At 44.8% G+C, this 15,550-nt stretch overlaps 1 protein-coding gene across 1 annotated transcript in view; it reads left to right on the top strand.

The window, feature by feature from the left end:
- The first annotated feature begins 993 nt into the window (after positions 1 to 993).
- Positions 994 to 15,550, top strand: part of SRGAP1 (SLIT-ROBO Rho GTPase activating protein 1) — a 138,955-nt gene continuing 124,398 nt past the window's right edge. Inside the window, exon 1 of the mRNA XM_058022878.1 lies at positions 994 to 1,208. Within this exon, the coding sequence (XP_057878861.1) occupies positions 1,142 to 1,208 (67 nt within the window). The 5' untranslated portion in view covers positions 994 to 1,141. The remainder of the gene's footprint in view (positions 1,209 to 15,550) is intronic.

The following is a 15,550-nucleotide window of genomic DNA, read 5'->3' as shown; positions in this document are numbered from 1 at the left end:
GGGTGCAGCTCTTCCCTTGGGCGCTGCCAAGCTCTGGCTCCCGGTGTCCGGACCCCTACGCACACCGGCGCAGCTGTGCCCTGTCTTCGGAGGCACTGGGGAGGCACATGGTGTCCCCAAAGGCCACTCGTCCCCTCCGGGCTCCTCTTCCCCGGGCGGCTCGGCGCTGACGGCAGCACGGGGCTTTAACTTTCCCCGCCGGATCAAGGGCCTTCTGTAACCGCACCGCGGCCTCACACCCCTGTCCCCCGAGAGCATCCGGCCACCATGTGCTCGATGGGGGCGGCGGGGCGGGCGTGTCCCTCCTCCCACCCCCACCCGAGCCCGAGGCCCCCAGGCCTGCTGGGCCTCCGGCTGTCGGCCGGCCGGGCAAGCGGGCGCTGCACCCACGGGTCCGGCCCGGGGCGGTGAGCGGCCGCCGGCGGGGTGGGGGAGGCGGAGCGGGCGGACAAGGCGAGCAAGGACCGGAGGCGGGCGGGCAGGCAGGAAGGGAGGAGACAGTGGCGGGAGGGCGGGGAGAAGTTTATTCCTGGAGACACCTCTCCAGGGCGCGGCGGGGGAGCCGCCCCGAGCCGGCGACTGCTCGCTCCGCGAGGTTGGGACATGCGCCGCGGCGCTGCCGCCCGGGGTTAGTCACGGCGGGGCGCCGGCCCCGAGTTCTCAGCCAGGCGAGCGCGGCGGCAGCGGTGACCAGTGTCTCTGGCGTACGGACCGAGCGCGGCCGCCTGCCTCCCGCCCACCGCTCTCTCCCTGCTTCCCTTCCCCTCTCCCGGGTGCGTGCGGACAGATAACAATGGTGGGGCGCAGCCGCCGGGCCCCCGCCCTCGCCTAGTGGAAGAGAGTGCCCCGCGGCCGCTGCTCCGCCGCCCCGCCCTGCGGCGGCCCCGGGCCGCGGACCGCGTTGCTGCCGGCGGCGGTGCCGGGAGGCGATGGTGCCTGCGCCGGGGTTAGTCTGATCGCCGCTCCTCGCCTCACCGCCTCCGGTGCCGGCGGCGCTCCCGCGGGGCCAGCGCCCGCCGCCTCCCCGGCTCGCTCGGGCTTGCGGCCGCCTGACACAACTTGGGAGCACCTCCAGATAAACAAGAACAATTAGTGATAATAATTTAGAACGGGGCGGAGAGGCAGAAGAAGCGAGTGGATAATGTCAACCCCGAGCAGATTCAAAAAGGACAAAGAGATTATAGCGGAGTATGAAAGTCAAGTGAAAGGTAAGCGCGGGGAGGTAGCGGGGAAAGCGCCGCGGGGGCCGGGCGTCCTGCCGGCCCCTTTCCCCGGCTGCCGGCCGAGCCGCCAGCGCCCGTGGGCCGGCCGGTCCCAGTTGCTCGAACTTCGGGGCGGGAGGGAGCGGCGAGAGGGCGGCGGAGGCTTTTCCCCCTCAGCGCTCCGAGCGGCGCCGGTGGGTCCGAGGGGCCGGGCCGGACGGCAGCTGCGGCGGCTCTTCCACAACCCGGCCCCGGTCGGGCACCTTCCCTTCCTCCGCCGGCTTCGGTAACGCCCGGGGGGGGAGGGAAGGGGAAAGGGGAAAGGGAGGACAAAAAAAGAAAAAAAGCTTGTCAATTACTGAGGCGAGAGACAATGCTAAGCCATACCCCTTTCTTGAGGCACATGGCTGGTGTCTCCCACCCTCGCCTCAGGGCTGTAGTTTCTGTGCTGGGCTGTAGAAGATGGCTAATAAAGAATTACCCTTGACTATTGAATGAGCCCATTCAGCCATCCCAGGAAGTATTTCAGCCTCGCATCGCCCGCTGTATCGCATCCAACTATTGTGCCAAGGACAGCGCCGGCAGATCCTGGCTTGAGCCAGCAGCGCTTCCAGACCCCTCGAGTTTCCTCGCCTAGCGTTTTCCTTCTGGCAGTGTCTTGGGTGGAACAGAGATGGGGAGAGTAGCGCCATGGCAGTGGGGTGTGGGTCTCTTGGTGTGCATCCTTCTGAGTGCTGTCGGGGAAAATATTGCATAATATATAAATTGCAATAAATCCAGGGATGGATGTGACCGTGAAACACGGCATTTAAAAAGCTATGCAACATCTGAAGTCTGCTTTTTAAAATGATGCTGGTGTGCTCTTCACATCGGTAGGGTGTTCCCTCCTCGATGCTGCCCACAGTCTGCGATGTGCAGAGATGGAGCATGTCCTCATGCAGGTCCGTGGGCTTCAGGAACAGCCTTCCTGCTCCACAGGGCATGGGCTGGGGACCTTCCCTAGGAGGCGTCTGGAACAGGGTGGGAGGGACCACTCCTCAGCTGTTGAAAGATTTATTGACTTTGTGTACTTGCACAATATATTTCCCTCTCACTTGATCCTGTGACATCAATTTTTCAAGGCAATGCTTGTCCTTCTGTTGGGGTTTTTCCTCTTAAAAGTAAAGAGGTAGTTCTTGAGTTTTTTTCTTCTTAAGCTTAACTTTTTGTGAAAAATACCTGTTACTATCAAAAGTCATTTTGTGTCCAAGAAAGGATCTATACTTAAAATAAGAGATCTGCCAAATAGGTGGGCAGTGAGGGGTCTGAGCTGGCAGGTGGGGCATGCTTCAAGTGTCTGTCTGACATGGGCAGGGCCAAGACAGTTCTCGCATAGCTGCTGTATTCACTGCCATTGAGCCCTTGAAGGGTTGGCGCTTTTTCCTCTCTGTGGACATGGTGCAGATTTGTCTTGGTCGCTGAGCATAAAAAATGTTTGAGATCTTAAGCTCATTGCACAGTGTGCAGACTGTTCTTTACCTCCTTCTAACTTGATTGTTAAAGGCTCAGCCTTTATTATCTGCAGCTAGTTGCTATATATGCCAGTCTTTTCTTTTGAATAATGAAGAAAAAATGCCATGCCCTTCAGCTACATCTATTGTATCGTTTCAAAAGACGCTAAAGATGAAGGCATGAAGTTCTGTTGATAAACCTTGCTCTCCTTTGGTGTCATGGTCCTCCATCATAATTGCAGAGGGAGGTGGCATTTGTAAATATAGCTTAATAGGATTTTTAACTTCTTTGCTTCTTTGTGGTGATCTGGGGTGTGTGCAGTCTGGTCCCACCCAACTGTCTTGCTGGAATTGTTGATCAGCAGCTGTTTGAAAAGGTATGCTGGGCTAGATGCTTTTTCTTCAACTAGCATCGCTAGAATTATATTTCAGATGTCAAGACCTGTCTGTGCTAAGATATAATTCTGCTTGACACCAGCTGTGATAGTATAAAAAAAGCAGTGATACCACTGTGTGATACCTTGAAAATCTTTTTGATATTGAGGGTTCAAGGCCTAAGAAATCAGCCCTAATTAGCCAGCAAGATAGCTTTAAAGGAATGTAAATTCAGGAAAGTTAGATCCCTATATACTGCTTGGAATTTCTTATATTAGGTCAAGATAGCTTTAAAGGAATGTAAATTCAGGAAAGTCAGATCCCTATATACTGCTTGGAATTTCTTATATTAGGTTAGGAGAAAGGGTGTGGCCAAATTGCTTTTGCTGCCTGTGCTTTCTGGTGTTTGCAATGGCTAGCTGATTTCTCACTGCTGATGTGTGTAGTTGCTGAAGGATGTGGGCAGCTGGGCAGCAGACTGGCCCTTTGAGGTCCTCTGGACACGGGTGTGCGCAGGAGTGCAGCAGCTCTCCTGTACCTCCTGTACCTTGGGGTGAGATTGCACTGAGCCCGGCTCGCCGAGCATCTGCGTTGGTGCTGCAGAAACCGCGCTGCTGGTGGGTGCAGCTGGAAATCCTGCCCTGAGATTATGTCTGAATATTAATGCTGAAGGAAGAGGGGCCTGCACTGTACATGCCCTGTAGGGTATGTGTATGGTGCCATATTTGGAAATGAGGATTTGGTAGTGCCATTCTTCACATAGCTTTTCTACTCTTAACTCCTCAAATAGGAAGCAGTAACAGATGTTAATTGTCGTGCCTGGTTCCTGAGTGGTGTAAACTGACATCTTCTCCTTCGATTTTTAGCAGTATCACTAGATTGTCTATTGCTTTAGTAGAGGTCATGCAGGAGCAGCAGAAAGTCTGTAAATGTTTGTCAAACTGAAGTAAACAAGGTACTTCTGACTTGTTGGGCAGAGTATTTTATTGCACCTTTTTTTGCAACATCCCTGTTCTTCAGTCTACCTTCTGTCAAGAACTGTCCCAGTTGAATCAATAAGGTAAGTGTGTTTACTTCCCTGCACATTGTATAGAAAGCAGAAGAATATTTCTTAAGATGTTTTAATACTGAAGTCAGATCTGTCTAGCTGGATACCTATACGTATGATTTTGGGGGATGTAATAATATTATGATGGCATGGGTACCTTACTTTGTAGACATAAAGGCGCCTGGAAAGAACACAATGAATAAAATATTCTTGGTCATCCACAGTATAAGTTGTATCTGTGTTTTTCTGAAGATTGAGGTAATTTTATTTGCACTCTGAAGTCATTAGAGATAGTTTTGCCAACCTTGCAGCTGAGGTGGGAGATACAACTAGAGCTAGAAAGTGGAAGGAATACTTTTTAGATGAGCAACAGACTGGTGGTATAGTTATGAGCCAAGTATTAAATTTCTGCTATATGACCCTATTAAATTTATAGTCAGCAGTAGCCTATCTTACATTTTGTGTTCTGAGGACCAGTGCTCCTTGGTACTGCTGATAATGTCAAGTAGTGTCTATTGATAAAGTTACTGAGCAATTCACACTAGTGAAGAAATATTGGAGCATCCTCTGATGTCTGTGAGTGGGTGTCTTGAGATGGTAAAGGGTGAGCTGGTAAGATCTTGAATACCTGGTTCCCTTCGGAAATTTATCCTTCTGAAAAATAAGTCTCTCGTAGGAGCAAGAGGATTAGGGATATACTGCTCCAGAGCTTTTTGATCTTTCATGTTAAGCTGGCATGTTTGCCTTCTTAGGACTTGCAACAGGCCTTCCATGGGCAGGAGAAATGTGCTTTGACTAGGTAAGCATTGTACTGCCTAATTATCCCGCCTGTCTCTTCAGAGAGATCCTCCTTATGGTGTGAGCTGTTGAGAATCATTGCAGTTTAAGTCTCAGCCTTCTTACACTACTGCATCTCCAACTGAAATGGGCTGAGGAAGAGCTGCTTAGATCCCTCCTTTTTTCCACCTTCATTTTTCAGTTGGAATTGACCTAGTGGAAATGCAAGCCCAAAAGCAGTTTGCAGAGGAAGACACTTCCCCAAGATCAATATTTGCATGGCCTTCTTCAGAACAAAATACTCCTATTTTTCATCAGAAAGAACTTGGTAGTAGCCTGTATTACATTCCCTAACTAATTTTTATGGAAAATTATAATTCTGAATTGTGAAACTGAATTTCAGCTTCACATTAAAACAACAACAGACGCCTCTCTGAGAAAAGGCTGAGTTCTGAAGTACAAATTGGGCTGTTGTTTTAGTAAACTGATAGCTATTTTGAATGAAGTCTTTGTAATGAAACATTTGGTACTTTGGATGATGCCAGAATTCTTGAGGTTTGTTTAAAAAAATCCGATGAATAGATGCCAGTTTTCAAAGTTCAAGTTTATCAAGTGTGGTTTAGCAGAAGTTTTTCTGGTCAAAGAACTTGACCACACACAGGACTTTGTCTGATACAGAAAGGATATTGTTCTCCATGCTATTTTCCAGTTGGAGTTATATTGTCTAATGATGTTCCTTATCTTTTCCCCCACCATTTTCTCCCAGCTCTCTGATCCTTCCTTTCAGAGTACAAACACCAGTTGTCCAGGTAAATGTTAATGAGTTTGTCCAGGCAAGGTTATTGGGTTTGTAGTTGACTATGCAATTGAAAGGGGTATCTGCAGGTAAGGACAGTTCAGTCATAAACAGAACAGTTTTTTGGTTGGTTTTGGGTTTTGTCTTGTTCTTTTTTCTTTTTTTTTTTTTTTTTTAGTTAACCAACATATTCAGTATTCTTACACTTCCACAGCTTTCTTGGAATGAAAACTAAGGAACTTGGTTTATTACTATGCTGTGTACCAAAGTATTTGGGTTGTGGGGGAAGCCTGCAAAATGCCTGCTTCCCAAAGGTCATGACTCAGGAACTTCAGAGGCTTTGGCTTCTTAGTCTTTCTATATAATTAAAGAAAAAACCTCCCACCTTTTCTTCATGCCTTTTTGAAAATATGACAAAGAGTCAGGAAAGTACACTTCTTTTTTTTCCTGGTTTGACCACACACTGTAGCTGCTGTGTTCCTGCAGCACAGTGAAACTACATTATTTTACTTGAATTTAAAGGTGAATAAAGTCTTGATTACTATAGCACACTTTAAAAGGTAGGCAGTGAATGGATTGTCTGAACAGTGTTTCTTTCTGGCAGTATGGCACTCATAAGGCATATTTAATGCATGTGTTTTGTCGATACACATTTTTGTTAGTCTCTAGCATGAAGTTTTAACTTGCCTCTGACTCTGAAGCAATTTGGAAACTTTTTATGGTCACTTCTTTGGGGCTTTTTTTTTTTTTCCAAGCATACCTTATGAGCAGTTTTGCTGTTGCAATGTTCTAAATCGTGCTAAGGTCACTTAATTTCCTGCCATTATCATTTATTGGTCACCTTCTTATGAACTGGAGTTCTAGTTGCTAATAAAATTAAACATAGCTTTGAAGTGGCTGCAGTAAGACAGAATGGGATCCAAATTTCTTTCCATTTTCTGCTTCAGACTTGTGTTAGGTTTTGCCTTTTGTTAAAACTGGACTCCTTGTCAGTCAGAGGTGATGGATGGTAGTTCTGGAAGAAAGTGGGTCAGTGCTGTTGAGATTGGATAAGAAATCCGCTCCTGACCATTACACAGCCTGTTAGAAATCACTGACCATGACTTGACAGTGCAGCATGTCTCATCTCTGCTTTGGACAGGGATGGACACGGGGAAGAGCAAAAACGGAGCCAGCAGGTGTCAATGCAAGCTCCTGTGTTACTTGTTCTTCCTTTTGCCTTTTTTTTCCCAACCCTTCCTACATCTACCTGTCATGCTATCCCACGTCTAACCTTTGTGGTCTCCCTAGTGGAAATTGCTGCTACCTTGACTTGCATTAATCCCTATTAGAGTCTAATCTACTCTTACTGCTGGCTTTCACAGGGCAAAGTAGGCTTTGGAGTGTGGGGGTTTGTTTGTGTGTGAGTGATTAGGCTAAATGTGTAGCAGGGCTGCCTGTGCTCGGGGTGCTGCTGCCTCTGCTTCCTGCAGGGTTTAGTCTGAGGCAGCATTTCCTCTGGGAGTGCTTCTCCCAGCCTGCCATGTATGGATGACCCTTCCAGGGATCTGCCCCATGCTGTGAGCTGTGTGGGCTGATGTGATCGAGTGCTGCCATCTCTGGGGCAAGGCTGGCTGACCTTGTGCTGTGCTGCTCAGTCTGGGAGCTGCGAGTCATGAATGGCCTCTTGTTCCTGAAGTTATTGCATCTTTTCTTTCCCCACTTTTTGTCTCTTGGGCATTGTGCCACACTCCCTGATGTTCAGGAGATTGTGGGAGTATGTGTGTAGGTATATACATATGGATGTGGAAGAAGAGCAACAGCTGAAAATTGGAGGCAGTGGTTGAGGGTGCAATGACTGGCATTGCTGCTTGTGTACCAGTAACAGGGATGGAGGCTGGTGGGCTCTGCAGTAGCAGATAGTGGGATGAAGGACAGAAGGCCATTGCTGAGAGCATGGGTCCATGTCTTGAGTAAGAGACAGAGCTGTCTGCACAGGAAGACTGCTTGCTGTGTATCTTTTACATTACGAAGGCTATATCTGGTGCCAAAACTAAAGGAGTTGGTTATCACTGCTTTTTCCTTTGTTTCCAAGACTTAAACAACTGCAGGCTGTTCTGGCAGTCTGTGTGGTGGCTTGGTCCTGTGGGAGTGCTCTAAGACAAACAATTCACTTTGATCTGTTGTAATGGAGCCATAATCCTGAGGCACTGCTTCCTCTGGAATCTACTGTTTTCTCCAACTTCTGGAAGTCATCTTCTTGTAGACATTGACATGTGTACAGGTTAGTTACAGCCACCTGGGAGGCTAAAGGTGTGTTACCTATGCTCTGCCCACTAAGCCATCTTGTCCAGGCAAAGCACTCATATTCTCAAGCCGTTTTCAGTTAATTTCAGTTTTGTAACTGATCAAGGAAGATCTCTTCAAGAGCTCCTTACCTCTAATTTTTTCTCTTCTGTCACTATTTCTCAGGCATAAACCTGTATGAATTTCAAGGTGCAATATTCAGTCTTGCATTGTGCAACCTGCTGGAAACCTGAATTTTACCTGGAGGTGACTGATAAGTCCTGAGATTGAGATGTAATGTCATTATGAAAAATGAAGAGCATTTTGGAAATAACCCCAAGCAAATCTGATGTCCTGTTTCCTGTATGTGGGCATGGCTGTGACTTCATGTTATTCTCCTGTCTTCTCTGGAAGGTGTAAATGCTTGGTGTAGTTCATACTTGGCACAATAAAATAATCCCAGCTTCAGATGCATGGTAATGGGGTAGATGTTGCAGGTAGGAAGGGAAAACCTATGACATGCTCTAAGAAAATGGTGTGGATAAAACATATGCTTTATGATTTGACTCTTTAATAATAATATCTGTGAAATAAATTTAAGATGGTCTGTGTTATTTACTCCAAACTCTATCCAGTGCAGGACAGTGCTGTTGATCTGTCTTTAATGATGTCTCTCCTAAGGTTCTTTATCTGTGTTTACCTTGATCATAGCATCTGGGGGGGCTTGCTTTTAATTAAGGTGGTGAGAAGGAAAAAATATTTTTTCTTTGTCTATTTTTCTCAAAAAGTTGAGTAGAACTTGCTTAAAAGTGTGATCATGGATTCACCAGTTAGAATATTCCTGTTAACTTTTTTTGTTATCTATTATTGACCAATAAAACATGCTTTAGTTTCAGTTGCAACGTCCTGAGACTTTGCTTTATAGATGCAGAAGTGCTGACAAGCAGGCAAGGGAGTTGTATTAGCATATTAACCAAAACATTCTTGAAATATGCTAGACCTAAGTGGTTTTTTTTTTGTTGTAAAATAGAAGTTACAAAAAGTATAATTAGAACACTTATGGTGCAGTATTTCTTGTTAGCTATATTGGGAATAAAAAGCAAATGCAGCTGGCTTACCGGATGATGACTTCCAGGAAGTAATGATTGTAGCCCTTTACATAATTAGCTGTTGTGAGAAACAAAACTGACTAGAGATTCATGTAAACTATCCAGACTCCTTCACTGACTCAGTGCTTACTCATCCGAAGTACTCAGCATGTAAAATCTTCTGGCAGTTTGTTGGTGCTGTCTTTTGTGGGGAGTTTTTGAGATGCTCATGTTTCTTCCTGCATGTCACAAACAGAGTGGTGCACGCTTTTGGATTTTCTCAGTGTGTAAAACTAAATAAGGAGACATGCTGATCCCCTTTCACTTTGCAGTGTACATTCTTTCATATGGGAAAAGAAAGCAGCCTCTGCTGTTTTAGCCAGTTCCAGAGTATCTGCTTCCTGAAAATCAGAGGAATCTGTTCATGTTTACAAAGTACAGAGTACACCAGAAGTCTAATAAGATTCAGTGATAGCTCTTGTATGACTCTGTTCTTTCGACAGCGTGTCTTTTTTCAAACCTTGCTGTTCACTGCTTTTCCCCCTGATTCTTTTTTAAGCAGAGAGAGGATAAACAATCTAAAGCATCAGGTCCGAGGCAAGATAAAATAAATGTTCATTCCATACCGAAATGAGCAGGCATCTCAACTGAAACTTGCTAATTCATCAATTAAGTTACTGCTTTACACAAAAATGGAGAAATTGAAATGATTGCAAGTTACTTAATTGAATTTTTAAAATATAGATCAGGATGATGCTTGTGCTACTAAAACCAAGAAAAAACACCCTATAAAAGGGGTGGTGGCTTTTTTGTCATACGCTTCAATACTAGTCTCTGTGACCAGTTGCTGTGACTAAGTTGCCAGGCATAAAGTTACTTTTATTTCTTTGAGAGTATTTCTGCAGGTGCTCAAAAGGCATGCTAAAAAGAAAAAGTTCTTAACCCTTATCATAGGATTCTTACCACACCAAGGTTGCTAAGTGGTTAAACAGCACAGCAAGCTCTACCTCTTGCAAATCACTGATTTGCCTATGAGTAGAAATGAAAGTGTATAAACTCTTGTCCATAGATGCCTTGTGTATTTTGCAAATTGGTGTCTGCATTCTTGGCTTAAATAATACTAGTTTCTTGAGGAACCAGCTGTGTAGCAGAAAGCTAGCTTTTGTGTGTGTTGGCATATGGATAACCAGTATATTTAAGAACTTGACAACTATGCTGTGCTTACTGCCTAGCAGACTACTTGAGGTTACGACCAATGTAAGAGGGTTCTTTGTATTATGTACCTTTTCTTGGGCTGTCTTTATTTGGGCTGTCTTTATTCCTAATTTCCAAGTAACAGTGCAGTGCATAAAATTAGTGAGATTCTTAATGTAATGACAGAAAAGAGAATCCAGTTGTTAATCTGCTCAGATACTTCAGCATTAAAATCACAACCATGTGCGGAGTGGGAGAAGGTTCCCCTGTGCAGAACAGATGAGGGAACCGAGTGCAGGTAGCAAGTCCACACCTGCTAGGTGCTCTCTCCTCTCCTGCCAGGGTGCTGTGGGGGAGCCTGGTGGCAGTGAGCACTGTTGTGCATGCCTGGCATCACTTCTTCCCCAGCAGCCTGTGATGAGCAGTCTATTGCATCTGCAGCCGAGCTCATCGGATTATTGTGGACTGTATTGTAATCCTGTAATTGCCAGCCACTTCTGATGCCATGGTAGTGTAGTTGTGGGTCAAATTCTCTGCTTCATAAGCAATATTCCCACTTTACCTGTGGGATGGTGCAATAGACTATGCCTTGTGAACTTGGTCGTGTGGCCTTAATGAGAAAAAAAAGCCTCACCACTCTTACAGTAAAGATTTTCTTCCTTATATCTAATCTAAAGCTACTTTCTTTCAGTTCAAAGCCATTACCAGTTCTTTTATGCCTTTGTAAAAATTCTCTGTCCAGCTCGTTCCCTTTAGGTACTGGGATGCTGCCCTAGGTCTCCCCTGAGCCTTCTGTTCTTCAGGCTGTACAGCTCCAACTCTCTCAGGCTGTCCTCATAGGAGAGGTGCTCCAGATCCTTGATCATATTCATAGCCCTGCTCTGGACTTGCTCCAGCAGATCCCCATCCTTCTTATGTTGGTGGCCCTAGAGCAGGATGCAGCCCTCCAGGTGAGGTCTCAGCAGAGCAGAGCAGAGGGGAAGCAACACCTCCCTTGGCTCACTGGCTGTGTTCCTCTTGACGTAGCCCAGGATGTGTTTGCTGTTCTGGGCTGCAAACACACAATGCCAGAGCATGTTGAGTTTCTTGTCAACCAACATGCCCAAGTCCTTCTCAGGGTTGCTTTCAGTCCATTTTCTGCTCAACCTGTATTTGTCCTTAGGATAATCCTGACCTACATACAGGACCTTACACTTGGCCTTGTTGAACTTCACGAGGTTTTCAGGGGCGCACCTTTCGGGCTAATCTAGGTGTCTCTAGATGCCATCACTTCCAGCACGTCAACCACACCACACAGCTTGGTGTCATTCTCAAACTTACTGAGAGTGCATTCAATCCTATATTTCCGTGTCACCAGTAAAGATGTCAAAATGCCCTGCTCCCAATATTAACCTCTGAGGAGCACCACTCAACACCACTGGTTTCCATTTGGCTGTCGAGCTGTTGGCCACAACTCTTTGAGTGAGACCATCCAGCCAATTCCTTATTGACCAAGTGGTCCATCTGTCAAATCCACGTGGCTGCAGGTTAGAGACAAGGATGTCGTGTGGGGTAGCATCAAGTGCTTTACACAAGCCAAGGTACGTGACACATTGCTCTTCCCTTATCCTCTAGTGCTGTAACCTGCATTACAGAAGGCCACCAAGTTTCTCAGGCACAGTTTGCCCTTATAAAGTCATGTTCACCCGCCACAGTATTTTCCGCCTGCCTTAGCATAACTTCAAGGAGGTTCTGCTGCATGATCTGGCTAAGCACTGAGGAGAGACTCACATCTCTGGGAAACCTTTCTGGGCAACCATAATATTGAGCAAGAAGAACCCTCTTTTACATATCAGAAGGGATAAAAATCGATGGAAATAAGAGTCAAAGTGTAATTCCTCCAATATATAATCCCTGAGAAGCCAACTAGTGGATTGCTGGTGAGAGGGTATGGGTGTTAAGAAGGATTGTTCAATGAAATTGCAAGCACATGCCTTGATAGTGGCCTGCTTGACCGTTCAATACAGCTCTGTGTTGTTCCCTGGTGGTTCCAAGATGGCCTCTGTAATTGTGGGCAGGGGGCTACTGGGGTCTCTGCTCAGGCCTAAGAAGACAGACTTTCAGGCTACAGTAACAGTTTTCAGTCTTCCTTGGGGGCTCAAAGAAACTTAGGGTGTAAAATATCCCATGGGATGAAATTAATAAAAGAGCTCGAACTTGTGTTAGCCTTTCAGATGCCACATTCACTTTGGTTGCTGCCTTGCTTCTGAGGTGTTGGTACGTTTGTGTGATTGCACATACTGGCCTACATGTTTATTCTGTAGTATAGTTTGAAATGCAGCATCTCTAATATTTATAGACCAGAAACTGCCTTGCCTGCAGCTGGCAGAGACAAAGTGCCATCCTCATCCATGTTGATGTCATCTGAGTTGCCACCAGAGTAGACCTAAAAATGTTGCTTTTTCTGCTGAGCCATGTGAGAATATGTATGAAATTGTGGCATCAGGAATCGGATCAGTGCATCCTTCCTAGGGATCAGAGCATTTGTGTGAGGAGTTCAGTTCCATATTTTGCTGCCTCAATCTTATTCAAAATTGAGTCTTGAGTACAGATCTCCCACCTTGCAAATGATTGCTCTGAGAACTAAGGAGCTGAGTATTCTTGGACAAGTCTCCCTGGTTTCTTGTTTATTGAAGCTCTCAAGCTCTTTCCCAGCCTTAATGAATATTTAATTATTTACAGGGTGATTATGAATCCATTGCCTGGTAGTTAGAGCAGGCACCATAGAGATAGGGTTCTCTATGCATTCCAGCAAGAGTGTGTTCCTGCTCTGCTTTTTTAAAGAAATGGAAAAGGAGGAGGACTGTAGGATTGAGATAATTATGTGACCATTCTAAATTAAGAATACTTACTTTATTAATCTGGAGGGCGGAGTGTTCAGAGGCTACCTTATTTATTTATCACAGTATACAGAAAAAAACACAGCTCTTTCCTTTGTAATGATTTTTAATCTTAAAGCCCTTACAGGATTTGCACCAATTTTTGGTAGTTTGTCTCTAGTTTTGCAGATAATCTGTGAAAGAACCGTTTGCTCAGAGTTATTTTAAGGGGTCACAGATGAATGTCTGCTTGCTTGAACCTTTGCTTTCTGCAGCACTCCCTCCATACAGCAGTCAGTCCTCTGTCCCATGGCAATTCTGGTCCCCAGGTGCCTGAGCTGCGGATTCACAAACAGCTTTTTTTTTTTTTTTTTTTTTTTTTTTTTTTTTTTTTTTTTTTTTTTTTTTGCAGCCACCAGAAACTTACTAAGCAAATATTCCTGATTTATTTCATACCTGTGAAGAGTAGGGGTAGGGGGTTTTGTTTTGTGTGGGGTTTGAGGGGTTTTTTGGGGACAGAAAAATTACTTCAGCTGATGTTTAAGGAGGAAAGAAGGGCAGTTGGTCTGCAAATATTACCAAGGCAAACCTGCAGGTTTTAGTCAAATAACAGTGAATGTTTTGGGGTTTAGCAACTAGAGATGAATGATTACTGTGCATTAACATAGCTCTAAGGAGGAAAAATGAAGAACTCTTTATCAGTCATGATAGCTGATCGGGTTATTTCCTTTGCAGAGCTGTTTTGCAAGGCAGCAGGCAGTCCTTCAAGAAGCCAAGCTACTTGTTACTGATTTGGGGCTTTACTTTGGTGTATTAATGGGGTTATTCTTTACTTCTACTGCTGCAGCTATATGTGGTGAGGTCAGGTTGTTTGAACAGCTGTATGCAAAATGCCATAGCTGAGAATCAGGCACGGAAATGTCTGAGTTCTTTTGCCACTTAATTTAAACGTGGATTTAAGACGACCCTACAGGTATGCTTCTGAACTTGTGCAGTGATATGTTTTGCATTAGAAAGGACAATTTGTTCTTAGTTCTGTTCTGTACTCCATTCAGTTATCTGATAATTTATGTAACTATTCATGTGATGATTTTTTTTAATTGTAATTGACTGTTGGGTTAAATGAATAGCTAATGCATCATGAATCAGTAGCACTTCCTACTGAATAAGAGTATTCTTATAAGTGTATTGAAGATACTGTAAGGAGATAGCATATATATGAAGACTTAATAGAAATTTTAGTTCCCTATTTACATGTAATCTATTGCTTTTTTAGTTGTAATATCTGACTTGGAAAGCACATGTTTGCATTATATGGCTTTGGATTTGCTTAGCAATGTTTGTGTTAAGATATTTGGAAATAGATTTAATTTAATTGCTTTTTTTACTTCCATCTCTGGAATTACTTTTTTTCTCAGTTTGTTAACTATCAATAGTGTGGGAGATCATGGGATTAGCTATGATCACTGAAAACTCCATCTTATGCATAGGTCTGTAGCAAGATGCTCTGGAAAAGAGCTTCTTAGGTTACAACTTCAACCATGTGTAGTGCAGTAGGGATTCAGACTTGTTACTAGGATCATACAGGCCATTATTCCTATTACAGTGTGTTTATAACCTTGGAAACCCCTTTGAATCTCATCTGAAGAGTCTGTGATTTTGGGAAGACATACCTCTCGTATAGTTCTTGTGCAAACAAACCTGACTTAGTGAAGAAAAAGCGAAAGCTTTCAGCCTCCCCTACATCAGGGTTAAGACTCTGCTCTAACTTAAAAAGAGGATTTAAAGTGAGGAGATATCTTAATTCCAGGTGACTGAACAGACTGACAAGAGTCTCCTTAAGTGTGGTGAAGGTAGCTGTACTTGAATCAAAAATGGAGTACCAAGTTCCTTGTTCACAGCATTAAATGAGTATTGATGAAACAAACTGGTATTTCTCTTTAGGAATTTATTTTTCCTATAATGGGTAATATTTTTGCCCAGGTCTGGTATTTAGGTGGTTTCCTAAGCAATGAGGTGTGAAGCAGTGCTGCATGTGGATGGTGTGGAGCTGGCACTGGTAGGTGCTGAGGAAACTTCTCAGTTGTGTAAAGACACATCAGTGCTTTCTAATGTGCCTTGGCTACAGGAAGAGCTCGAGACCCACTGCAGTAAAATTTCAGTCAGTTAATGGAATAGGCTTTGAATGCATTCAGTGCACTGAATAGTTGCTATGTGTCCTGTTAGGACAGCATTGCTTACTTCACACACATCAATTTGTTGACCTGACTAGAGCTCTTAACCTTCCTAGGGCTACTAATCTCCATAATGTCTGAAGAATTTGGCTTAATTTTGGCATGGGAATGTGCCAAACGAATCCAACTGTGAGTCATCATTTTTGTAGTAGGACATTCAGACCTAGCCCTGCAGTCAATGTGTCTGGCTGATACTTGCCTGAGAACTTGCAGGATCTGATCC

The sequence above is a fragment of the Melospiza georgiana genome, chromosome 4 (genome assembly GCF_028018845.1).
Source record: "Melospiza georgiana isolate bMelGeo1 chromosome 4, bMelGeo1.pri, whole genome shotgun sequence".
NCBI lineage: Eukaryota > Metazoa > Chordata > Aves > Passeriformes > Passerellidae > Melospiza > Melospiza georgiana.
The sequence above is the reverse complement of the archived record's forward strand: the minus strand, read 5'-3'. Positions and strand labels throughout refer to the sequence as shown.